The sequence below is a fragment of the Carassius carassius genome, chromosome 49, assembly GCF_963082965.1.
Source record: "Carassius carassius chromosome 49, fCarCar2.1, whole genome shotgun sequence".
Taxonomy (NCBI): Eukaryota; Metazoa; Chordata; class Actinopteri; order Cypriniformes; family Cyprinidae; genus Carassius; species Carassius carassius.
In genome coordinates this window covers 16,227,657-16,254,598 of record NC_081803.1, presented here as the reverse complement: position 1 = coordinate 16,254,598, position 26,942 = coordinate 16,227,657, and the positions used below count along the sequence as shown (strand labels likewise).

General features: G+C 37.8%; 2 protein-coding genes across 6 annotated transcripts in view; both read right to left on the bottom strand.

Annotated features, from left to right (window-relative positions):
* The window catches only part of LOC132132228 (RNA-binding protein Musashi homolog 2-like), a 190,614-nt gene extending 177,284 nt beyond the window's left edge, over positions 1-13,330 (bottom strand). For 2 of the 3 annotated variants that reach the window (XM_059544562.1, XM_059544563.1), the window contains exons 1-5: positions 13,139-13,330; positions 12,852-12,892; positions 12,446-12,527; positions 10,845-10,929; positions 6,251-6,292 (exon numbers count right to left, since the gene is read on the bottom strand). In XM_059544562.1, the coding sequence (XP_059400545.1) occupies positions 6,251-6,292; positions 10,845-10,929; positions 12,446-12,527; positions 12,852-12,892; positions 13,139-13,200 (312 nt within the window). In that variant the 5' untranslated portion in view covers positions 13,201-13,330. Of the gene's footprint in view, positions 1-6,250; positions 6,293-10,844; positions 10,930-12,445; positions 12,528-12,851; positions 12,893-12,957; positions 13,070-13,138 lie in introns of those variants that run through there. The other variant, XM_059544564.1, reaches the window with a different exon arrangement.
* A 3,854-nt stretch (positions 13,331-17,184) lies between these two features.
* LOC132132787 (A-kinase anchor protein 1, mitochondrial-like) lies at positions 17,185-23,795 on the bottom strand. 3 transcript variants are annotated; one of them, XM_059545310.1, is made up of 12 exons: positions 23,687-23,795; positions 22,532-22,726; positions 21,355-22,145; positions 21,043-21,143; positions 20,692-20,818; positions 20,502-20,608; positions 20,029-20,206; positions 18,724-18,874; positions 18,570-18,637; positions 18,331-18,404; positions 17,910-17,969; positions 17,185-17,830 (listed from the first exon to the last, which is right to left on the bottom strand). In XM_059545310.1, exons 2-12 carry the CDS (start codon positions 22,714-22,716, stop codon positions 17,768-17,770), a joined length of 1,905 nt encoding a protein of 634 aa, XP_059401293.1. In that variant the 5' UTR covers positions 22,717-22,726; positions 23,687-23,795; the 3' UTR covers positions 17,185-17,767. The 3 variants fall into 3 exon arrangements, with proteins under 3 accessions (XP_059401293.1, XP_059401295.1, XP_059401294.1); XM_059545312.1 differs by having other exon boundaries at positions 21,052-21,143; XM_059545311.1 differs by lacking the exon at positions 23,687-23,795 and adding an exon at positions 23,516-23,646.
* Positions 23,796-26,942: the final 3,147 nt, after the last annotated feature.

Here is a 26,942-nt window from a genome sequence, read left to right as displayed (position 1 = left end):
ACAACACTGTACTGGAGAATCAGCACAAATAAAAGTCTTAAACAGTTAAACAGTTCAGTAGTGCAGCGTTTACAGGTTACTCTTCTTTTTTGAAGGCTCAAAGTAAAGTGCTCCCACACTTTGGATGACTTTGTTCGATTAGTTTTATCTTCCGCTTTTTTCTTTTTCTTTCTTGAGCTTACTACACTGCCGCCTGCCTCTGTCATCTCACTGAATGCCGCAGAGACCGCAGAGACACTGTTCGGGAAGCACGTGACATAAAACGAGGCCAGCTATTGGCTATTCGCAACTTCTCCAGCTGTACTAGCTGAGTAAAACCTCCGGTGGCTCATTACTGCCACACTTTGGTCACCGAAGATTTAAGATATGCACGAAATGAGCCGCTTACGGCAAATAAAAGTTATTAAGCAACTAATCGATGACTAAATTAGTTGACAACTATTTTAATAATCGATTAAATCGATTAGTTGTTTCAGCTCTACATGCATTAAACATCATTAGCCAACTTGACATGTGGATCACTCAGATCAGAAAGAAGGTGAAGGTAATAATCACGGCGATGGATGAGTACAGGAGGTTATATTTGAAGCATGTTTGTTTGTAGCATGTGAATACTCAATATTGCATGGGTGAATTCATGTTTTAAACCGTTTACTGTACAGGTAGTTAATCTCTGCTCTAAACTAATGTGCTGCTACACTGCTGCACACGCACACAAGCTCACACATAACATACAGATCGTGTGCACATAGAAACATTCAGGAGTGCAGAAAATTGTCAACGCTGTCCTGTGATTTATCAGCTTAAAAACTGAAAAATGTCAGCATATTCTTTCTGTTTCTGAAGTAACTACAAGCCTCAGCTTCGCCACAGTAGAGAGACTCTGTTCCAATAAACCACCTTAAGACTATTCTTCTAATTTTGTATTTTTATTTTTCAGAACAGAACTTTGTGATATTTTAATACATCCTGAAATAATTTAATGTATGTTATTTATGGGCTATTTATTTTTTATGCCTTTAATTGGACAGGACAGTGGAGAGCTGACAGGAAAGTGATGGGTGAAGAGAGGGGAGGACTGGGATCGGCAAAGGACCTCGAGGTGGGAATCAAACGATGCACTAACTATAAACTAACTAATCATAGGTGCTAGGGCTGTCAAAATTATGAAATTTGGCTGATGATTAATTGTCTAAAAATAGTCATTTTAAGATGTCATTTCATGAGAATCCCCAGACATTTCTATATACATAAATTATTATAATGGGAATATATCATCTTGGAGCAACCCTTTACAGACACCTTGGCAATTGACTGATTGATTGTCAGATCGCCAGATTGATAAAAAAAAAAAAAAAAAAAAAACATACATATAAATACACACTCACACATAGCAAACTGGTGCTCTTCTGTTTCTTTTAGTGTAAGACTCTCCCTTGTGCCGCATAAAAGGCAAAATAATGGTCTGAAACAACCATGGTAGGATCAAATAATCACAATTAGACGGTTATTTAATTATCGCAACCTAATATCGACTAATAGGCGCCGACATTTAGCTGCAAATTTCGTCATTGAGAGAAGGCGGAGGGGTGTTTCTGATCAGTTGAGTAAAGAGTGGAGCAGGGAACGGTAAATGGTTAAGCCGAAGCAGAGCTGGAGCAGAATGATTACTGAATGCTTGGAGTGCGGAGGGGTAATTGTTACCTCTCCACTCCGCTCACATACTCTGGTCCGCACAGCTTTCAAAGTATACTCAATTGCGGATGAGCACGGATGGACGAGCTTGACACATGTGCAGTATCACCTCATCACCTACTTGACTCACTCAGTCTCAACATTCATCTTGCGCCTGTGCTGTTGCGTCTATCGGTCCAAACCTTCCAAAGACAAGCTTGTATCGTAGACTATAACGTCTGCAGGAGAAGAGATGATGGCTAATCTTCCATGCATGACATTCTCAGACATGACAGCAAGGAAAAATCTGCAATTGTAAATGACATCACTGGTAACGTCACAAGATAATTACAGCTCCATTGCAAAATTTAATTGCTTAAAGTTCTTATTGAAGTCACCACTAGGGATCCACCGGTTGACTGGCCATATATCGGAACCGGTAGGTTTTTCTTTAAAATACGCAAATCGGCAATCGGCTGGTTTTTGGTCTTTTTTCAGCCGATTTTTCCAGAAGTGCACCTGCGTGCACATACTACATTGTAATCATTCGTTATGCCATTTGTGTGGAAGTATTTCGAAATCTGTGCACAGGACACAGGCAGACGTTTTTTTTTTTTTTTTGTAAAGTAGAACTTGTATACACGTTTGAAAAGCCAGAAGTAAACACCAGTTCTGTATAGGATGATTATTTTACCTTAAAATTATATTGACTGAATTTGATTTTAAAATCACCTGCTGTAGCACACTGCAAAAAAGTGTTTCATTCATCCAATTAAAAAATTTTAGGGTAATGATTCACATCTATATTTTTTAACTTGAGACAATATTTATTTATTTGTCATTGGCTCAAGTAAAAAAATATAGATGTGAATCATTACCCTATTTTATTTTATTTTATTATTGGATGATGAAACGCTTTGCATTTTTGTTTTATTCGCACCAACATTATTTGATTTTAACATTTTGGAATAATGTATTTATATAGCATACTTTTATTTAGTCTCACTGGTAAATACCTTTTTTAAATTTAAAACCGAATTTACTGAATGCGGATTAAGAAACATCTTATTGTGTGTGTTGATTGTGGTGTTTGGATTGTAGAACTATGCAGTTATTGCCTTTAATTTCACATGGTTACAGTTAATCTTTTAACACAAGGCCAGTTCTATGTAGTTTCAACCCAATTCAAAAACAAAAGCTAAATGCTGATGTCTGTACCATCTATGTTTGTATTGAATGTAGGCTACTTACTGTGCAGTTACTGCCGTAAATTTCAGATGGTTACAGTTATTGTTTTCAATAGCCAAAAGCCAGTTTGGCCTGTTAAATACCAAATAAACATCTTGTTTATGCATACTTTCCTCCTTTCTTGTTTGTTGCTTAAAGATTAAAAAAAATTAAATAAAATAAATTCAGAAATCGGTATCGGCCAATTTGCTTGTAAAAAATCGGAATCGGCCATGAAAAATCATGATCGTGCATCCCTAGTCACCACACCGATTCAGAACTCTTGACTCTAAACGCTAAACGCAGTGCAGATGATAACATTTCCCTTCACCTCAATAAACCTCACAAACTTCAACCTGTAATAACACAGGACAGCTATAAATACTCCATAAACAACAGAAGAGCCATGTGGCAGGGGGGGCGTGGTTTAGCGAAGTCTGCAGCGGGAGAGAGAATCAGGAGACGAGCGGTAAGTGAGTGGTTTGGGCGAAAATTATCATCACCTGTTTCTTGTTCTAGTAATTGGCGTGGAGAGAGTATAAAACGCCAGGAGAGTCGGAAGCAAGCGAGAGAGAGACGGACTGCTGACGCAAACCAGAAACCGAAACCGGAAAGAGCAAACCGAGAGTGTTGTGCCGACGTATCAGAATAAAAGTCACCAGTTGGTGTTTGTGTACTTTAATTTTATTTGTTAAATAAATACGTCAGCAGTCCAGCCGACCCCTTTGTCCTCTTCCTTTCCTCCAAACGAACTTGCTACAGTGGTGCCGAAGCCCGGAAGAAGGAGGGACGCGCTGCTGAAGATCCCTCGCCGCTGTGGTGAATCCGCGGTGCCACAGAGCAGGCGAGGAGGATGCCGCCATGAACGCTCGAGACGGTGGACTGGAGCGAGTTGCCGGGGACGGGCGAGCTCGCTGCCGACCGCCCACGATATGGAGGGACGGCTGCCGTCCGTGAGGGAGCGGAGGAGTCGGCGCCGTTCGCCAGGGGGCCGGAGCCTGCTGCCTCCGTGAAGGAATCCGGAGGAGCAGGGAACGGGGGACTCCTGCCGGCTGCCCAAAACCGGAGGAGCCGTCGCCGTCCACCGGGCGGCGGAGGAGTGTCGTGCCGTCCGCCAAGGGCCGTCCAGTGCCACCGCCAGGCACCGCGGAGGAGATCACCCAGCCGGTGGAGGGCCGAGCAGCAGTGCGTCTGGGAACCGGAATTTTTATTTTTTATTTTTCTCTCTCCCCTCTCTCGCTCCTCCTTCCATCTCCGTTTCTCTCGCCTCGTCTGTCCTACCCCCAGGTTCCCGCAGGTCCCCGTGAGCGGTGTAGAGCGCAGTCTCGAGGGTACCCCCCGGCCTGCTAGGGGCGATGGGGGTATGTGACGAGTGGGGCGGGGCCGAGGGATGTGGGAACACGAGTGAGGCCGGTGGAGTGATTGGGAAATCCGCTACACCTGCGACCCACCACCGGTCTTGAGTCCCACAGAGGACATGGAAGGATATAAAACTGGAGCGACGACAGTGAAGGACGAGAGAGGACCAGGCCTGGGCTTTTAGTTGTTTTGGTTTTATTTGTGCACACCAGTCGTCCGTGAGGGGCTGGTGCGCTGTTTTGTGTTTATTTTTGTATTATTAAAATGTTGTTTGATTGTCCGCCGGTTCCCGCCTCCTTCTTCCGGATGATTAGGAAGTTTGAATCATTACAAGCCACAATCACGTTAAAAAAAAAAAAAAAATATTTCTCACTTTAGCGCAGTGGTCCCCAACCCCAGGCCGCACAAGAAAGAATAAATAACTTACATTAAAGCTGCAGTTGGTAACTTTTGGCACTCGCATCTGGCGGAAGAACATTGTAGCCGGAGCTACTTCTCTCTGTTTACATCTATGGCGTGTCACGCAGGTACTGTGCTACTCTGCAGCGTTGCCGACCCCAACCAGACTAAAATAGTCTGAATATAAACACTTATTATAGGTGTACTGTAGTGATTCAGGATAAGACAAAAACACGGTTTGGAAAATTGATTCATTAAGGGGCAGAAAGGATGTTATTCATGTTATTTGTTGGCGCTGCTAATAAAGCTGCATACGAATACACAGTGGATTCATGTTTATGATTATATTTACAATATTCCACAGTTTTTATGCCAGTCGTATTTTATTTTGTTGTATTTATCCGTCACACCTTAAAGCCGGTCCATAAAAATATTGTCTGACATTAAACCGGACCTTGGCGCTAAAAAGGTTAAAAAAAAATACATGAGCACTACCATTCAGGCAGAGTGAAGGCAAGATGTGTGACAAGAACGATTAACAGGCAGTTTATGGTCTAAAATCAATTTTACATGTACAAAAAAGCCAGTGTAATGCCAATAGATCTGCCTTAATCCTATTGCCTTAAAATGCGTTAAAATCCTCATTCTCAGATTCACACTAAAATAAATCGTTCTTTCTGTACTCGTGCGATCAGCATTACGTTTGTTTACAAAAAAAAAACTGCAGTACATTAATCTATTAATGATATCGAATCTTCCTTTGTGGTATAAGAAAAAAAAGAGATGCAGCAGACATGATACTAAGGTACAAGACGAAGAAATCGGACCATGTCTCCCTAAAACTGACAATTCAGTTCTCATAAACGGCTGTCTGCAGGCAGGGGAGTTCATATTGTTTAGGAGGGTCCAAGAAAATGAATAAATAAATAACAGTGCTGCCTTGAAGCAAAATGTATTTTCTTTGTTTCAACAGGAATCCAGGGACCTGGAGTGGGCGGGGCATCTGAGTCGTTCTTAATATTGCCAGAGAAAAGGTTAAGAGAACAAAACTGGCAAATAAAGAAGGGGAAAGAACTGTCTGGAAATTTTGGAAATACATGCCAAAAGACTTTGAAGACATGCCCCGGAACTGAGGGCTTTCATCCTGTCTGAAACCTGAGACGTTCAGCAAAGAAAAAAGAAAAAACCCTAATCTGTAAGGAACTCAAAACCAAGAAAAAAAAAATCCATTATTGATCGTGATTGTTGTGGGACAAAAAAAAAAAAAAAGACAAAAAAAAGAACGAACCGGGGTGGACAGCACTAGGGTGGACACTCTAAGCTTCAGACCAATTTACAGAGTAAAAAGGAAGAACTGCATTAGCACGAAAGAGATGGACACACTGACACCTAAGCAAAAGCACTACCCACAAATCCCTGCAAATCACTTCAGATGGACACACGCATCACTGACTGACATCATTGGTATCTCACACTTTGATGCACAGGTCTGCACCACAATAGCTAAAACATCATAAAAAAAATTATATATGAGAATGCTTAAGCAAAAAAAGACCATGTCAGCATCAAGCAGAAGTTTAAAAATTCTGACCTTGGGTTGAGCACGTCGAGGAAAGGCGACCTTAGGATCAATCTGTGCACAAACAGAGAAAGACGAGAGAGAATGATGAGAAAAAGTCTCATGAATGCAGCTATCCAAGCCAAAATTCATCATAATACACGCTTTCATACTTCAAGAAACCATCAACACCATCAACCTTTGGAATTACGAGCATGGTTGAATCGTAATGGAATTATGACGTTAACTCTTTGGCTTGTCACCATGTTAATTTCAGCTTGTGTTCCATCTAGTGAAGGTGTGCAGACAGAAAGAATCATCAGAGAAACTATTTCATGCTCCAATGTCACACTTGCTTCAGCCTTAATACAGCTTCTTATAAAGAGGAGTTTCAAACACAAATCTCATACAGGCAGACGTAGTCAAGAGGAAAAGCATAAACAGATCGAAATTGGGCTCTTGCAGGAAATTACTTGTCCATGTTCAGCAAGGCAAAGGCTTTAGATTGTAGCAAAACTCCTAGTGTAGATTTGAATGTTTGCCTGAGGGCTCTGCAGCATATAAGTGTGTATCATTACAGACACAGGCTTTCTAAATAAAACGCAAACACACACACTGACTGTTTCTTGCTGGACAGAATCTTGGGTGTAATTTTTTGCCTCCTCTATGTGTGTATGTTGTCTATAAGTTGGCCAATTTAAATATAGATATGTCAGTTCACTGTGCTTTGCACAGGGTAATTATTCTCTGAAATGGCAAACTGGTGTCCACTGAACAAAACCTTTTTACTCCCATAATTCTGTTTGACTGAGCTGTGACTGTTATCTCCCCAAATCAGGTCAATAAGAGAAATTGATTTTGTAACAGCTGAGTATGGAAACCTTCTCGGTTATGAATTATTTGTACCAATTCGTTTTAGCAATTAGCCTGAGGCTTAAATTCAACTTAAATTACTCAATAGAAACAAGCCTGTGTGAACAGAAACAATATTATGCTTTTGAATTTCAAATCAGTAGAAATTAGGGTGTCTTTTTCCATTCAGCCTGAGATCAAATATCCCATTCTGATCAATGAACAGATAAATTGGGAAACTTGTGTATGCTTGGTCTGTAAATAAATGTTCCAGATCAATCTGATGTAGGTTTTTGAGTTTATGCATTTGCAAATGGTCCAGTACAGTAGTCTGATCAGATCTCCAGTTAGATCAATAAGCTGCATCTATGAGGTCGGTACCTTAAAGGTCATCACTAATTAGGCCTATTAGTACAAAATATTTTTACTACCACTGCAGGTGCTAGATCAGTCAAAACAAAAGCAAAACCACTGTCATTCAGTCAACCAATGTACAAATCTTTAAACCTAGTGATAATCTAAATCAAAAAGCAGAAAGCAGTTATTAAGCCAATATGTAATTTAGACAAACACACATTGTGTAAATAAAGTTGTGTGTATTTCCAGATGAAGCAATTACTGAGCTTTTCCCATCTCAGCAGTAACAGTTTAATGGGTTAGTGGCCTTTCATTGCTTTCAGATAAAGGCCTCGTTTACATCTGGTATTAACATCCTTTTTGGCTGATCCAATCACAAGTGGTTAGTGCTAAATACAAAAAGAGGCTCAAAGCATTTGGATTACTCAAACCATTTTTGTTGGGAGTCAGAAACTACCACATGAAATTTGTAAAGTAGCCTACTCTTAGCTGATTCCATGCTTAAAATAACCATACATTCATAAAGATTTGGAAAACTACTAGTTTATGGGGAGATTAAAATACATGTAGACATTCTGCATCTTGTTTGACCCATTCTTCTAAATCCCATCACAGAAGATGCATGGGACATATTTATACCAGGTTTAAATAGCGATCCGAGACAAATCTTAATACCAAGTGTGAAGAGAATAAATAAGACCCATTCCTTAAAAAAAAGAAAAAAACTAATAAATAAATAAAAATAAATAAATAAAACAGCTTTCATTCAAACTCTTCCAAAACTGCTCACCGCATTCTGAGCAACACTATGGATGTGTCATATGGAAAATGTCATATAGGTAGACAGCTTACTAAGTTTTAAAATACATTCTGTATTTTTTTTGTTTTGTTTTTGTTTTTTTAAATATGTCTGGTAGATGCATCCTCCACCAAAATTTCCTCTTCAAAAAGACATCACTCAAAGTGTTTACTGTTCCCATACTGTACAAAACTCAGCACTGATTGCAGGAGACGAGATAACAACCCCCCCCCCCCCCCACTGCGATTAAAAAGCTCACAGAAATCTGATTTCAGCTGAATACAAGCAACACATAGCACAGCCCTGAAACCTCACTGCCAGTCGTAATTATTCATTACTGTCAGATTCACAGACAGCGTCAGACACGCAAGTGTTTCTTGAGCACAGAAGACTTGGAGAATGAAGACAGTGTGTGGCATAGAAGCTCCAGGTGTTCGGCAGAATTTGTCTGAAATGTACGTTTTGGGTGGTGTTGGGGGGGGGGGTGGTTCTATAAACATACTAAAGGAATCAACGCACAGTAGAGAAGTGTCATTTTCAGAATGCCAGCAATGAATGATGCAACTATATTTTTCTTTGGTGAATATTCACATTTTCAGCACTCTATGGATGATTTTTACAGTATCTTCATACTTTGATTTGGATTCTGTACAAATGAACACAACACAGGAATTGAGCAGAGTGAACCGAGTTTCTCATTTAGGCTATAGAGAAGAGGGGTCCAAACTTGGTCCTGGAGTGCCATGTCCTGCAGAGTTTAGCTCCAACCCTAATTAAACACACCTGAACCAGCTAATCAAAGTCTTACTAGGCGTCGTGTTAAGGCAAGTTGGAGCTAAACTACCAGCAGGATATCGAACCTCCAGGACAGAGTTTGGAGACCCCTGCTATAGAGGAATGCAAGTTTATTATATAAAGACATGAAAAGGAAAATATCAAATCCATGTGAGATGGAAGTGCATATCCATGTCTCAGGTGACTGTGAAAGAAAAGAAAGGGAAAATCCAGGTGACCCCTAGTTATCTTTGAGTCATTTCCAAGATAAACAAGGACAAGCTATGCTATATTATGTAGTACTTTAAGTATACATCATTTACACATACATAAATACATACACACATCTATATATATATACACATTACAGGGCCTAAAACTAACTTTTTGCCAGACTTGCCAATAACCCGGTGACTTAAGGAAATTCACAGGGCAGAAATAATTTTTACCAACCACGGTAAAATCATCAAAATTTTACTTAATAGCAAAAAAACTAACCAAAAAACACAATCCTTGATACAACCTGCTAAAACTACTAACTTAACCAATATAAATTTAATAGGCTACATTTTTTGACTAGTAAATAGTCAGTTGTAAAATAAGAGCAAATCAAATACAAGCAATCGCACAAAATAGCCTACTATACAACAAAGATACAAATGGAAAAGATGCATTTCAGGCATGTCTAACTGTGATTTTCAGGTAGCCTACAGAAATGTAATAAATTATGCTAATCAAACAACACTATAGTCTTTATATCTTTTTTAAAGTTCAAGAGCAGTGAGTGATTGGTTTTTTCTTTGTCCTGTTTTCTTAAAAAATAATTTTAAAAATGCAGACAACAGCAGGATTTTGGGAATTCTGTGTCTATCACTTTAATACCGTGTCTACACCGCAGCTGCTTGAAGTTGTCGACACTGGATGCTACAAAGCGGCCATTGCAAATTGCTTGGACTATTTCAGAAATAGAATGGGGAATAAGTTTACTTTTGTGGATTTGCCTTGTCGCACCGAGCCACATCCTGTCTAGACAATATCACTAATTGTAATGGGTTCTATTGTAGTTTGATACATTGCGTCGCATGCGGTTTATGTCCGATTTCTTTTTTCCAGCTGTTCATGTTCACTTAAGAACCAACTACTTTACTAGGATACTCACCGAGACAGCTGTTTTTGACATCTAATTTTGTGTGAATTTGTCCATTCAAGCGCAGGAAGTAAGCAAAGCTCAAGAAACTGCTGTCAGGCTGGGGCTTTGGATGTTTAAACTTCCCACACAGTGTGTGAGTAACGCGTGTCCTTTCGTGTGTTCTAGCTCTTGAATATTTACATTGCAAAGGCTTAAACTTTTGTGATGAAGCAGCACTGACCTGTCACCTGTACGGAACATCGTTTATGTTCTCACAACATTGCCATCTGGAGACTGACACAGTTTTATATACTCGCCAAAGCCGGTTTTTACTCGCATTTGGTGCTTGGCGAGTGTTAAATTTAAGCCCTGTATATATACTGTATATAACACATGTACAATGTCAACAAATCATAAGATTTACAATGCAGCACTGGCTTTGTATGGGAAGTCAAGTGGCAGTTCCGATCTCTTTCATACTGGCCCTGAGCCATCCACATTGTTAAGCCTGATATGCAAGTACGTAAAACTCTCAGTCCACTCAAGCAGACAAAAAAAAGCACACTTTTTTTAATAAAGACACAGGAAATAAACAGAGATGAGAAAGGAAATGAAAAACTCAGTGGGAAAGAACTTCATCTGAATGACATCTGTTTCAAAGCACATGCTCTATTCTCACAGTTAACAGAAACAAAACGTTATGAAGTGATACATACCGTCTTGGAGTCTAATTCATGGTGTGGTTGCTCTAAGACTTTATCTACACTGGAAACATCTGCAAACGTGATAAAGCCAAACCCTCTGTGGAACAAAAACACAAAACACAGTGAAGGTCAGGGGATAACTCCACAGAAGAGGCAGAAAAATTGTCATGGCATACAAAGCAAATTTCCACTTGTTGAGAGATAATCACAACTTTTTAATGCTTTAGTGTGTCACTGATACACTTTTTTTACACACATTTTTCTTATGCCCTTGAATAAAGCATAGATATATAATACACATGCAATATTAAAACGCATGATGAAACGCATATAATGAACAGGTAAAAAATATAATAAACTGTCTGGAAATATTGGTCAGTCATTTATACCACATCAGATATTTTTACAGGGGAAGTGAACTTTAAAGCCCACTAAAACCTAAATTTAAAGACTATTACTATAGATGATAAAGAAATTTTAATATTCTATTGTAATTGAAATATTCATATTTGACATTAACTGACTAAATTAAGTTCAAGAAATTCTTCAGCACCCACTCAAACAAAACCAACATTCTTCTTTGCTGATTCAGATTTCTCTCATTTTTAGGCCCTTATAGCCCCTCGTGCATGTCTTTTTTTTCTCAGTGAAACTGGGTAAAGTTCACAAATAGTGTTTTGAGCACAATGAATTCTGTTAATGTTTTTAGATTAGATTCAGTGGGTTCTTAGCCTGGTTTAAAAGGATGTCAAATGGCGGCATTGCTTAGAAGCTCATGTTGACAAAGAAAAAGTTATATTTATTGTTTATAGATAATCAGGGTATTAATTCTTTCCCCATTCAATGTAATTACAAAAACATTTTTTTTCTACTGCATCTCTTTATAATGTCACTCCAGTTCTACAAATACTACATCTTTTCAAAAATACAGAATATTGCAAAAAAAAAAAAAAAACTAAGAAAACAAACACAATAAAAATTGTATTTATTTTTTATGCATTTAGCAGACGCTTTTATCCAAAGCGACTTACGGTGCATTCAGGCTATCAATTTTTACCTATCATGTGTTCCGGGGGAATCGAACCCCAAACCTTGCACTTGATAGCGCAATGCTCTACCAATTGAGCTACAGGAACATTTATAAATCTTATAATTTTACATTTTCAGTACTTTGCGGTATATATATATATATATGTGTGTATGTGTGTGTGTGTGTGTGTGTGTGTGTGTGTGTGTGTGTGTATATAAGCAAACGTTTAAATGCAACTTATACAGAGTCAGACAGTGGCAATATATCCCAAATACTAAAAACTCAAAGACTGACCATTCAGTTGGTTCCAAACAAAAAAAAAAGGGACAGTAAGAAACATCTGCATTTGCTACAGAACATACTTTCTCTCATGCCTTGTCTTTACAGATTTCAATATAACAAGTGAGCTTATATGGTTTGTGCAAAAACATTTTGTCCTTTGTAATATAATTTAAAAAACACTCAAAGGGAATCGCTTCTTAACTCAATGTCAATGAATCAGCTTGATATCCTGTTCTTCTTGATCTGCCCTTAACGCAATGTAAAACAGCAGAATAAAGACAGAGAAAACACGTGTGTTTACCTGGAGCGTTTGGTAGTGGGGTCGCGCATCACCATACATTCTCTGATCTCCCCGAATTTACTGAAATAGTCTCTAAGGCTGTCTGAACACAAACACAAGGACACAAGAGGGTTACGTCGTGTCTCCAGTGCAAGAGAGCGACGCGATTAAACCTGCACGCTGCCGTTATAATCAACGAAGGTCGCGCGCTTCACACTTCGTTGATTATAATGAGAGCGTTCAAGTTTGGTCTCGGCGCTCGTGTTTTTTTTAAGTGTCAGATGACTGGAAATCACAATAACCTTGTGTGCAGTGACACACACACAAACACCACACATCTTTCAGCCACGGATAAATATAAAGCGAAACAACTCTTTTAAAAAAAAAAAAAAAAAAAAAAAAAAAAAAAAAAAGAAATTCGCCTTACCTGGTGAGGTTTGCCAGCTGAGGCCACCGATAAACATTTTACTGTAGGAAGAAAACATGTTATAAGTGACTCCAGTTGTCAAAACGTCCATTTTCCGTTTAAATACCTAATATAGAGCGATAAAGAGCTTGAGCTGTGATCTGGCTGAAATGAGCCGTTAGAAATGACCTGTCAATCAAAACATCAGCAGAACTGCGCGAGAAAGGACACGCGCTCGCTCGCGCAGAAATCTGAATCAAACTCCAAACACATAGACGGGAGCGCGCGCACTCATCCTGTCTTCTTACCCCGGGTCGTGTTGCGAATCATTCGGGCTCCCGGAGGTGAGTTGACTCGCGTCCGCTTCCATAGTTCAAAACCCTACCAACTCCAAACACACGCATACAAACACTCACGGGCACTGCAGCCCCAACTCGAGGAATATTACCGAAGCGAGAGCTCTGGCGTCACACGTGGGATCTGCGCGCAGCTCCCGCCCCTCTCTCAGGAGAGGGCGTGGTCGAAAGTGTCCAACCAATCCGGCGGAGATATGCGCCTACCTATCAAAGAGAACCACGCCCTCTGTTGGTTGGCAGCGTTTGACAGGAACCACGAGAGTACATTCAGTACTTCTGTGAGCTCTTTAACCCCCAGAAAGTTTACATTTGCGCCACCTTCCGAATAAATGCAACCAAAAGGCGTTTTAAAATAGGAAATTAATGTTTAAAACTAAATTCAAGCACTGTAGACCAAGGGCGTAACTTTGGGTCTACCATTGGGGGGGTTAAACTCGCGGCATATTTATTTATTTATTAATTTATTGTATTATTTTCTTGTGTAAAAGGTAACATGCTAATTTGCATAATTTAATTATGCAATCCCCCCCAAAACGGGTGACTGTATTGGAGCAAACAGCAGTTACAATTCAGTGACATTGGTTCTACACAGTCCCTGGCACCCTCTGGCTTTACCTCATAAGACACTGGCAAACGAACATCTAGCCAGCCAACTCCAGTCAACAAAACAAATCATCAGCTAACTCAGTGTTTCTCAAACTTTTCTGCCATTCCCCACTTCAGAGGTAGGAAAGGGTTTCGAGCCCCACCTGTCCCCAATCACCCCAACAAAATGTTAATAAACTAGGCTTTAAGTTTAACTGTTAAAATGTATTTTATTAACATCACATTTTAAAAACTTAACATCAAATAACAGCATTAAAAATTTTCAAATAAAGAAAATGAAAGTGCAATTATATTATCACTTTGCATGAAATAAGACTCAAAATTAGATTAAAAAATAATAATAATTGTGTTTGCATTTAGCCTCTGATAACATCAATACAAGTGTGGACTAACATTAACCTAGTTGTGCTTTGATTCATTTTGACACTTTGCAAAATCCATGCAAAAAGAACAACAAAAAAACAAACAAACAAAAATAAAAATAATCTCAAATTGAACCAGAGGTGGTAAATTCCTAATAATGTACGTATTTTTTTAGGTATTTTAATAAGATAGATACCTAAAATACGTTGCGCATACAGCTCAAGTAATGCGATCGTTATAAAGGTGTTTGAACAACAAAACACATCCACTTGCACATATTTGACAATCGGAATATCAGATATATCCTGCTATAGCTAACACATTTGTGAAATTTTGAATAAAAAAGGAAATAAAAGCAGATCATCAGTCATTCAGCACTATTGTGGCTACGGTGTGACAAGCAATGAATGGCGCGTCTCCATGGGAACCATAAAGCGATACTACGATCAATAACGGTAGCCTTGAAATACTTTTAAACTTACGTGTGAAGAGGTTAAGTAACGTCAAGGCTTACATTTAAATGTGTCTTTGTTTTGAGTGTATGGTCAATAAATAACGGAATTAAAAAGATGGGCACAAAACCTGTTTGTCATGTTTCTATTCCCCACACTTTGAGAAACGCTGAGCTAACTTAACAGCTAACTTAAGGGTACCTCCATTTGGTCAGGATTTTTTTGAGGGTACCTCCGTTTTTTTCTTTTTTCTTTTTTTTTTGGCTGGTGTCGACAAACAATGAAAAATCGTTGTCTGGCTGCCTTTCAGTGTCCTTTTCATCTTTCCGTCAGCTTTCTCCAACCATTCATCCCATCGACTGCGCAAAATAGTGAACAAACTTGGTACAGAAAGCGGGTTGGGTAATACCAGAGACTTTGGTAATACCAAATCGGTGCGGTGGGCGGGGGGTACATTACAGATTATTTAAAATATGATACTATCTTTCTTGCTGGCAAATGAAATTAATAAAGAAAATGAACAAAAGTATTCATTCTGAATATTTCATATCTATTTTAATCTGAATGATGTGATGATATTGGGGGGGTTATATTAGCTGGATCTGATTTTTGGGGGGGTCATGACCCCCGTAACCCCCGTGCAAATTACGCGCATGCTGTAGACTAATCCAAAAGACTGAAATAAAATCTAGTTTTTCTTTGTGGCACAATCATATTCTGTCTTGTGTCATTGTAGTTTGACTTATTATTGGTGGCAATGTCATAAATCCCCAGAAAAAAAAATCAGTAATTAGTGAAAGCAAGATATAAGAAGATAGATTACTTAGTAAGATATATTATATGATCAGGGTTGTTTGGCTTTAAATTGTCTTAAAGGTTGGAAAGTCCTTGTATTGTTTTTGGCATCTTTCAGGAGACAATATTATCATCATTAACAAAAACTAAAACCAAAAAAAAAAAAAAACTATCATTAGTTGAAATAAAATTAACATAAAATTAACTTAAACTTATTTTAATTCAGCTAGTTGCCAGAATAACTGTACCAAAATAACTAAATTAACTAAAATAACTAAAAGCTAATAATAATAATAAAGTATATAACCATTTGTGGAAAAAATAAAAACGGACCAAAAAATGGCTAAAACTTTAACTTAAATGAAAATAGAATAAAATATTATTCAAGATATTAACAAAAAATATATAATAGTATATCAATGATACTAAAACAACACTAGAGTTCATTGTATGAAACACTTGGAATGCTTGTTTTTCTTATACGATATGGACTTTCCAGTGATTTATATTGTTTTTGTACTTAATAGTATTTTTTTATCCATAAACATTACACTAGGCATCTTTTGATATGTATGTTAATTGTCCTGTCCACACATGCAGGTGATGTATTTCAGAGCCTTTCGCTGCTTTGCTGAGTGAGCATGCAGAATGGATAGATCAGTGTTAGTGTGACATCTGCTGACTTCATTGATATGGAAATGCTCTAATAGGAAGTTTGTCAAATGACTGCAGCTCTAGTTTCACAGAACCAGATCACTGTGGAAAACAAGAGCAATGCTTCACCACTACCAAAGGAGAACTCTTTAACCGGCCAATAATATCTTGCCTTACTTAGTAAACACATAGATCATGCTGCTAATGTTCTAATAAACGTTCTCAAACCAATAGCGGTTCATAAACGCAGTCTTAAATTTGTTCCAACTCTGATATGTGGTGTTAAAATGACTTCTCTTGATAAAGAGTACATTGTGGAGAGTTTTATATATTTGGAAATGTAGTGTTTCCTGTATCAAGAAAAGTAAGTTGCATGTTATATGAACCCAATCTGTGAGGGAGACCCAAAGTAACAGCGGCATCTGTATTTGATTGATGAGTGGATCTTCTACTTACTGAAAGTCTAATTTTTTAATGCTCAAGTGTCAAAGTATAATAAACATTCATCAGGCTAATCTGGAAATGAGAGGATTTTCTGCTTAGTGAAATAGAAATCTTAATGTTAAGGCAGGAGAATATGAGAGTGCATGTGCAACAGATTCAGCAGTGACATTTCATACACACACAATATTATTTGAAAAGTGTCAATTATCAACTAATATCCTCTCCTTTAAAAATTAACACTGTTCTCGAGAACTACTAGTAACAAGCCATTCAAACCTTTACTCAGAGAGACATCTGTTGGCCAGATGTAGCAGGTGCATGTAGACTGTGTCATACTAAATAAATCAGACATGGGCTAAAACAACTGTCATTATTGCTATGGAAGTTGGTACTCGTTTAAAATCAGCTATAAACCATGCATTAAAAGTTGATATGGAGCCACGTATGGAGAGATTTATTGTGTCCTTTTCCCCCAGCAACTCTGAGCTTTTGTTTTGTAGAATATACTGTGATGCAGGTTTTTCAGGGAAGCGTTCCAAAAAAAAAAAAAAAAATATTGCTTGTTTTTTCAAAAATTATAAACTTTTTAGAGCCTATAAGCAGTTTATAAAGTTTTAAGCAGTATATTGATTGTAATTTAAGGCAAAGTCAGCATAAGCACACAAGACAGAAAAGCACACCATGTTTGCGATATCCACAGATATTTTACTTCAACAGCAGTGAGATGTTTGGCAGCGTCAGCATGAGAGTACAGAGCACTGAACCGTACAAGTTCATTTCAGCAGGGGATCATAATGCTCTTCACTGCTGGAGTTCTTTAAAGCTTTACATTCAGAGAGTATAACACCATTCCCACCCTTGTCTTACAGAAAAGAAACAAAATACAAAGACCGAGAGAAGAACAAATATTTCTAAACAGAGAACAAAAAAATACTGCAAAAAACCTTTATACTTCAATATCAAAATACCTGAGCATAACACAACCCATCAAACCATCAGCATTCAAGAGAAAATCTTAGAGAGCTGTACAATATCAGCAGGTGTTCACATAAACAGCTTTGGTTAACTCTGCAATGCATTCTGGGGCAATAACTTAATTCAGTTATTTAAATAACATCAAATAGTGTAATATTAACCATTTAAAGAATTCTTCAAAAATTCGGTTTCCAACATAATCTTCATACAACAAACAAATATACAGCGAGTGGAATATTTGATTTACAGTGCAAAAGGGTGATCAAGAGAGGACAAGCAAAAAGCTGTGCCATCACTGCATCTCAAACCAGGCGCAAAACCCCCGTTCAGCCAGTAATCTGTTCACCAGAACCACCTGCAGACCCACAAAGCACAGAAGTAACACTTATAGCTGAAAGGTAAGGATCTAATAAATAAAAATCAGACATACACACCTCGTCTTCTGTCTGTTTCCACATGTGCACCAGAGGAAGGCCATCATGACTGCCTGTCACCTGACCATAAACAAACATCGATCACGTTCAGAATTCTTACAGAAAAAACAAATTAAAATATTCCTCAGAGCGGTTTTAGATCCCACAGTGAAGAGCTGATGAAACATTTGCAAGCTGATGAAAAAAGCTAGTAATAATTACAATTACATTAAAAAAATATTTTGTTCACCTGCATGTCATGTGAGCATGAATTGACTGTGATCATTCAAAGGTATTGTGAAATTACTGTATTAATTTGAAGTAAATATTTTAGGTCAAAGGGCTGACAAATAAAGTTTGAGAACCTCAAATCTCAAGAATCATTCAATACTGTGTAAATAATTAATGATTCGGAAAAACAAACGTGTTTGTTTGTTATAACCTTGATGGTTAAGGCCATATTTGCAGTTAATTCCTTTAGCGCTGTTTTGGCCTCCAGGGAAAACTCCTCCTCTCCTATCAAAGCAAAAAAAAAAAGGCTTTTTGTTTTTTAGCATAATTCGGTATCTATGATTTATTTGTCTGATTTTTTACAAAATGAACAAAGAATAATAACACTTATATATGTATTACAAAACAGCACATGAAGCATTTTTAATAATAAATAGTTCAATGTTTAACCTGGCAAAGGAGTGATATTGTCCAACAGAACCTCTGCTGCCTGGAAAGGCAACGTTACAAAGTCTGACCTGTGAAAACAATCTTCAAATATCAGAATGAACTCATGCCAAAACAATTACAGATAAATAATCAAACCAAACTTAAGCCACCTGACCTGATCTGCCTGAGGGTGGCGCTGTTCACACTGTCATAACCTCCATTATCTACATATCTGATATGAGCCAGTCCAGACTCTCTGTCATACTGGATGACCTGGGCTCTCTGCCAGCCACTTCCTGTTACCGGAGCAGCACAGATCACCCCCACTGACAGAGACAGACAGAAAACAGACAGCCTTCCTCAAACTAGATGACAAGAAATCCACATTATTTTGAGAAATGACTACATTGCCTCCATGAAACCTAATTATAATTTGTCCTGCCAAATTTTGAGCAACATGTCATAACATTTAGGCAATATACTATCAGAGATTATGTCGGCCTTTGTGTGTGTGTGTGTGTGTGTGTGTGTGTGTGTGTATATACTGTACATATGTTCAAAAGTTTAGAGTCAGTAATTAAAAAAAATTAAGAAACTAGAAATAATACTATTCAGTAAATATGAATTAAATTGATAAAAAGTGACAGCAAATAAATTTTAAATATTATTAAAGATTTCTATTTCGAAATTGATTTCGATATTATACTTACGGGGGTATATATACGGGGGAAGTCGTGGCCTAATGGTTAGAGAGTCGGACTCCCAATCGAAAGGTTGTGAGTTCGAGTCCCGGGCCGGCAGGAATTGTGGGTGGGGGGAGTGCATGTACAGTTCTCTCTCCACCTTCAATACCACGACTTAGGTGCCCTTGAGCAAGGCATCGAACCCCCAACTGCTCCCTGGGCGCCGCAGCATAAATGGCTGCCCACTGCTCCGGGTGTGTGCTCACAGTGTGTGTGTGTTCACTGCTCTGTGTGTGTGCATTTCGGATGGGTTAAATGCAGAGCACAAATTCTGAGTATGGGTCACCCTACTTGGCTGAATGTCACTTTCACTTTCACTTCACTTTTTCACTTTTTTCACTTTCACTTACACCGTAATATATTACCTTTAAAAAATATATATATTATTATTGTAATCATTTCACTATTATATTACTATTTTTATTAATATTTTCATGAAGTTGGTTGCTACATTCTTAAAATGTAGTTATTTCCATTCTCATTTACTGGTATTCTAAAATATGGGAAATGGTAACAATAAAGAAATTAAAAGTACTTTTGAAAGTCATGCCAATAAAGCTGTGCTTATTCTTAAAGAGAGAGAAAGAGCAAATTAAGCAAAACCATAACACGCTGTTAAAGACAGAGGTTGTGTTGTTCCTATCAAAAGTATTTGCTAAATTAATACATATAAATGTGAATATAAAACCTACACTCTCCAAACTATGATCTATGTGTGTAAGTAAAGGTCTATATACCTTCGACAGGGATGGGCAGGGAGGGACATCCTGGCTGAGAATAGCAGAGCTGCATGTGCTGTATAAGTGTGGAGAGTGCTTGATAAGATGGATGCTTGTGCTGCTGAACAAACATATGATGACCCGCCTCAACCCGTGAAACCATCACCTCCACAAACACATCCTGAGGCAGCAGCAGCTACAGAGACAACAGATCAACACCGCTTTTAAAACATTCATGCATGCATTAAACTTGCACCTCAAGACACATCACATCAGGATATGTAATGTCTTCAAAGTAGCACCATAGTTGACAATGTTTCTTAAATTTAGATTTGTTCCTCACACAAAGCTGTTGCACAATATGAGAAAACTTGCTAAGTCACGAGTCATCCGATACTCTTGTGATACTTTCATGATGTTTTGGTGTTTTAAAGTAGTAAGTCATATGAATTTGGAATGAGTTAATATGATATGATTTGAAGGGTCCTCACCCAGGATGTGATGGGCAGGCAGGGCAGAGGAACACAGTTAGTCAGATCCAGATCTTTGAACTTCTTCCTGATGAGTGAGAGAGCATCATCCACCTGCTGCTGTGTGCCTGGATGAACAAACACAGACATGAATTCAGTGCTGGGCTTCTGGATAGAGCGAGATACCCATTGTCATCATGGGAGAACTCACCCTGAATGTGGCAGATTTGAATCTCCTGAGTGAATGGCAGTATGGAGACATAGATCTTTGCTCCAGAGCTCTGCTTTAGGAAGTTCATGAACTTCCCCTGCTTCCCGATCAATCGACCAACTAGATGCTGTAAAGACAGCTCTTGATTTAAATCTTAAAAAAACACACACACACAAAGTATGCAGGCCTCTACATGCCCTGTAACTTGAGCTTTTCTGTAGTTTAATGCATCAAGATCATGTATCTTTTCTGCTGTGGTGCATCTCTGAACACATTCATACTGTACAGTCTTATAATGGGCTAATGTTCTAACAATATCCATATATGGGTGTGTCTGTGGGCGGGGCTCACCGCTGGTACCTCTATGTCCCAGAGAATGATGGGTGGGGTTGGAGGTGGAGCCAAGCTGCTCACCTGAGTGGCAGCACTAATGCAGCTTTTAACATCTGAGCCTGGAGACGGGATCCATGTGAGTGTCACACACATTTTTACTGCTTTGTGATTGATGCATTTAAATTCCGACTTTATATAGATGCCAAAAAATAAAATGCATAAAATAACAGGCCTACAAAAAATTCAAAAGCCAGTTAATTCATTTAAATAATTGTAATAATTCAAAAGGAGGATAACTGCATGAGTTTGGAAAATAATTGTTTCATGCACCTCTCAAGGCCTCATCCTCTCCCCCTGTCACTCCAAGCACGCTGGGAGTCATTTTGCTCTCAATGCTGACTGTGTCTGCTTCTTTAGGGGTCATCAAAAACCCTTGGCCCTCTTCAGACAACTCTCTGGTGAGCCCTTCTACACCGGGTGCATCCTCTAAAAAGCAGGAACCACAGCCAGAATCATCTCCAACAGAAGCTCCTAAATGGCCGAGTAGTTTTTCCCTGAACGACCCCACGTTCTGAAGGGATACTCTGCTGTCGTCGTCAACGCTGAATGATTCTAGAGCAGGATATAGAAATCCACCCTGTGGAGGTTTTGAAACACTAGGAAGCTCGTGTGGTTCACTGGGTTCCTGGTTTTTCCAGTCCTCTGCTGTGGCATCTATGACCTGTTGGACCAGAACAGAGCTGATCTTCTCAATGTTCTCCTGGTTCAGGCCTTTATCAGGGGAGAGATCAGACAGGCTGCCATCATGACTGTCCAAGCTGACAGGACCTGACTGTTGTTCAGTTAAAGTGTGAGAGTTGATGGGAAGGCAGTTTGAAGACAGACAAAGCGGATCAGACTCAAGCCCGGAGTCATCTTCACTAACTTCTCCACAGTCTGGATGACCTTCACCAGCAATGTTGTCCTTTTCTTGCTCAGTTAGGAGAGTCTCAGGGAAACGAACAGATACTTCTCCTTCCGGCTCGGGTCGAACTCCCTTGGTGAGGCGTATTTTGGATATGGTGCTGGTAAGATTTTTGATTTCAGAGGATCTTGAGATGCTGTGGTCCATGTTCAGGTCACTGTAAGAGAAGAAAAACAGAAAGAGTCCAGTGTTTGCCTTCACTCTGGAAAAAGCAAATCGTTCTGTTTTTTTAAAAAGTGAATTACTTGGACTGCTCGAGATAAGTTTCAACATAAACCAAGATTTGGAAACATTACTCCCACTGGTAAATGGATGATTTATTACATATTACATGAGATAAATTAGATAGTTCATTAATATTTTAAGGGCCCTAAGAATACTTTTTTATTAATATTTTAATCATAAAAAGCTCCTTAGCATCAGATGACATGTATTTGTAGAGAAGAATTAATATAAGAATATATTAGCACCTAAATCTGTGGCTAACCAAGTATGCAACCTTTAAACACAAGACACGACTCACGTGTGGTCTGCACTACTGACCTTTCCCTCAAAATACGGGAGTCAGCAGGGGAGGGGTCAACGGGGCTGCTGCGGTCCGAACAACAGACGTTCTCTTTAGGCCAGAGAGGAACTGTCGTCCTCCTCCTCCTTCTAAAGCTGTACCAGCACCAGCTCAGCAGAGTCAACACAGAGACCGAGATCAGCGGCCTAAACGACAGCAGCATCCTCTTTCCACTGAGAGAGAGAGAGAGAGAGAGAGAGAGAGAGAGAGAGGTCAGCGAGCCTACATCTACTAAGACCATCCCTAGTCATCTTGAGTGGCACCAGACTGTAAGGAGAGACATCTGAGCTCTGAGAGGGAATGAGTCTTGACACCAACACTTCTGCAATAGAAGACTGAACCAGAGCAATCTCATTAACAGCTCAAATATCCCAGCAACACATAATCGACACACCTGACGCTGTTAAATACAGCCAGTCACCATGACATTCATCAAACATCTTTATCTCTGGCCACCCATGAGTATCAGTATCATTTTTAAAGCGTTAACAATTTAACTCAATATGAGGTTGATGTCAAGCTTAAATTTATGTGTATGTGGAGAAGAATAAAAAGAGGAATTTCAATATAGCACTAAGTGGCATATCCCAATATAGGTCAAAATACACTGAAAAAACTAGAACCTTTTAATCCATAAAAAAACTTTTTTACTGTATAGGTGAAAATAAAGCCATGGCAGCAAAAAGAAGTAGCTTTTGCAAAAAACATCAGCGTGTCAATAATTCCTCTTGCGTATACAAGGACACACATGAATCCTACAACCAAACTGACTCTTCAAAATTTCGTATGTTGTTTAATAAACTGCATTTTTATTGAATTGCAGTTAAATGAGTTGGAATGACATGCAGCCATCAAATTCAGAGGAGAAATCTGTTCAATTAAACGAAGCAGTCCTCTGTGATTTTAATTATTTGACAAATGGTCTTCACTACACTATGATCCCATTTGAGTAATGAGATTACCTTCATGGGGTCAAAACGTGGATAAAGTTAATTTGGGTATTAATGTGAAAACGTTAAAAACCAGATGATGCATTTAACTAATCAACACATGCGCCACCGAACAAACAAATCAGAACGAGATCTTCATTTTACATATTTGCTCGAGCTTGTTCTTGATATCTTTCTGCTCACCTTGAGGTTCAGCAGCGTTGGCGTGTGCGTGACGTCACGGGAGCGCACGTGTGCTCGTGACAGCTATCATCAGAAACCAGTTACCCCTCGTGACTTTGTCACAGTGAGGGATGCCATCCCCAGTGAAGAAATTACACTTTAAAAAAAAACGCTTATTCTTTACCTTCTTGTATTTCTTTGACACATCTCCGTGAAACAGCAATAGGAAAGATTTGCTTTTTGTCCAGTCCCTCTCTCAGGAATAGAAAGATTAGGCAGCTCTTCATAAAGACATAATTACCATCCCCTCTGTAATATTTTATTGGAGTAATTCTTTTGAAGATATTCCTAAGAAAGTGTGGTCCTTCCCTAACAAATATTTAAGTACTAATAAGGTTAAAGAGATATATTTTAAGTTACTACACTGATTTTACCCTGTCAAACTTTTATCTTAAAAATATGTTTCCTAAGATGGATCTCCTCTGCTCGTTTTGAGGAGTGGAAGATGAGTCTAGAAAGCTGTCATCTTTTTTGGGATTGTGTCCATGTAGCTACGTTTCGGTCTCTCTATCTTTTTTTCTTTGGTGTTTAAGGATGTCTTATTTGGTTTTTATAACTCTCGAAAGAATGTAAAAGACATGTATTTTCTAATAAATCTATTTATTAGAAAATTTGAATTATTTTCCTTATTTTAATTATTTCATTTTTTATACATTATTGTACAATTTTGTCTGTTAAAACTCTATTTTTTTTTTTTTTTTTTTGTAAAGACCTGAAATGTTATTTGGATACTATATCCTCTTCCAGCAATGCCAAAGCCTTAAAATCTTATACGCTGTGCACAAAGTATAATGTTTATGCTTCTTTATAATGTGCTACTGACTGAGAGGGTGGGATTTAGCTTTTTTCTTTTTTCCACTCTCTCTCTATCTTCTTTTTGTTCTCAAACTTTATTTATTTAAATTTGTATTTCCCCTGGCTTAATGTTTTTATTATTATTTTTCAAGATCTTTGTATATTGTTTAATCAAAACTATTTGTATTTGTTGTTAAAACCTATTTTGAGCTGTAAATGTTTTTTGTGTTGAAAAAAAAAACGTTATCATTAGCTCGTGATGTAAAATTAACTAACAAAATTAAAACCGTGACTATAAACGATTAATTTAAATGTAAATGCAAAAATATTATTTACAACATTTAGTACAAGATTACAATAAATCAATAAATAAATACTCTACAACAACCAATCACAGACACAGAGGGAACCATGCTGAACAGGTAGAAACTGTTTTGATTGGTCGATCGAGAAAGGGTGTGGCCTGTTGACAATTGATCTCCCGCTCAAACTGATAGGTGGGAAACAGTCGGACTTGAAACACTCGTGAGATTAAAGCCCATCATTAAAAACTATTGGTAAACTTTTATATTGCTGAGATTAATTAACATTTTAATAACATATATAAACAGAAGAAAACCCTTTATGTAATTGTTGTATTCTTATGAATGTGTAACAGCATTTTATACTTCACTTGAGGTAGCACCATAGACTGTATAAAAACAGAGTAGCAAGTTATTCATATTTTACCTTAACCATTTCATTGAAAAATCCCTGTCAAGATTTATTAGGTCAATTTACAGGGATTAAAAGTATTCCAAAAGTACCAATTTATTATTGTTAAATTGTATTTTTTTTTGAATAAAATGTGTATAGATCCATTTACTTTAAAGAAACAGATCAAGAATCTACAGTAGTCTTCCAATGTGATTCATCTAGATATAAAGTGTGACCTTTTTACCAGCAAAATCAAAACAAGTTTTAAGACAAACCACAATAAACAAACTGGACAGAAATGGACTTTATTAGTGTTATATGTAAATATGAAATCAGATGATAACAATAATGTATTATGAAGAGGGTCCAAAGGAAACAAAGATTTTGATCTTCAGTGCAACCCTCAATATTTCCTCCATGTTATTGACATAATGCAGTGAACGTGATTGATTGACATTAATTCATATTTTATATTGTACATATTCAGTAACTGACTGCTTTACAAAAAAGCAAAATAATACAATGTCATAGTCACTTGTATTTACAGTGTAGTAAATATACTTTTCTATTTTTACACAAAAAATATTTACAGAGTTGAAGCTCTCAGCATAAAAAAAGAAAAAAAGATAACAATTATGTAACATTTGCATAACCTCAAGTGCCGAAAGAGAAAAAACCTTCACTCTAGTGTTTGAAACATCCAACAATCTCGGCCATTACTAAAGTCATGTGTTCAACCCTTGACCTTTCTAATGTTAAGACATACCAATATGAAAACAATTAGGAGAACAGAATAAAATAAAATTGACCCCAATCCCACATACACAGATTTCAACATGTAATGAGTCAAAATGGCACCACTGTATAAGGGGTAATGATAAAAGATTTCAAGCATGGATTTAATTTGAGAGGAAAATAAAAAAAGATACAAACATCAGCACACAGGACATAACATTTACTGTATATGACCAGTAAATAAAACCTGTTGTAGTCCAACAAACTCAAAACTGGATGGTACCGACTCTCAGAATCCAGAAAGGAAAAGCAAAAGAAACAAAACATGTTGAGAAATAAGGCTCAAGTAAACTTTGAAAAGAGCATAAGAATTGTCCATAAGAAAGTTTTTTCAATGACTTTTCTGTTCAAGGGGCCATATCATAGTGAAACCCAATGAGATCTTTGCTGTCTCCCCTTTTTTTGTTTTTTGATCCGAATGTTTTTTCAGCTGACAGCTGATTGTTATATTTCCTGCAAAAATGCTTTTTTTATATGCTAAATTAAAATTCAATCTTAAAACTTTCCCCTCTAATTCAAAACTGACAGATCATAACCACCACAAGAGCTGCAATATATTGAGAAATAAAAGCAAAAAATTCAGAAATAATTTGGTAAAGTAAGTGGTGTCTTGGACAGGGATCATAGTTTAGATGAATCAGCAACCTAACTCTTCTCTTAAAAGTATTTCCTCCTTGTACTATAAAATGTAAAGTCCATTAAAGGTTAATTCTTGCAGTACTGCATGGACAATTGTAAATTTTTGTTTCAGGGTACAGCTCACATATCCAGGAAACAAAATAATTCATTCCCTAAAAAGAAACGACCACAAAAGATGCAAGTAAATAAAATCAAGTACATCTAAACAAAAGAATGGCACTTGGTTAATACTTTCATCTATTAAATTTAAGACAGAAATTAGTGCTTTTAAACAATGTATGTGATTCAAAAG

Coding starts and splice junctions, on each gene's coding strand:
- LOC132132787 (XM_059545310.1), bottom strand. CDS start 22,716: ATGCTGCTGTCGTTTAGGCCGCTGATCTCGGTCTCTGTGTTGACTCTG. Junction 18,875..20,028: donor CCTGCCCATCCCTGTCGAAG/GTATATAGACCT, acceptor TGTCTCTGTCAG/TGGGGGTGATCTGTGCTGCT. Junction 18,405..18,569: donor CAATATCACTCCTTTGCCAG/GTTAAACATTGA, acceptor TTGCTTTGATAG/GAGAGGAGGAGTTTTCCCTG.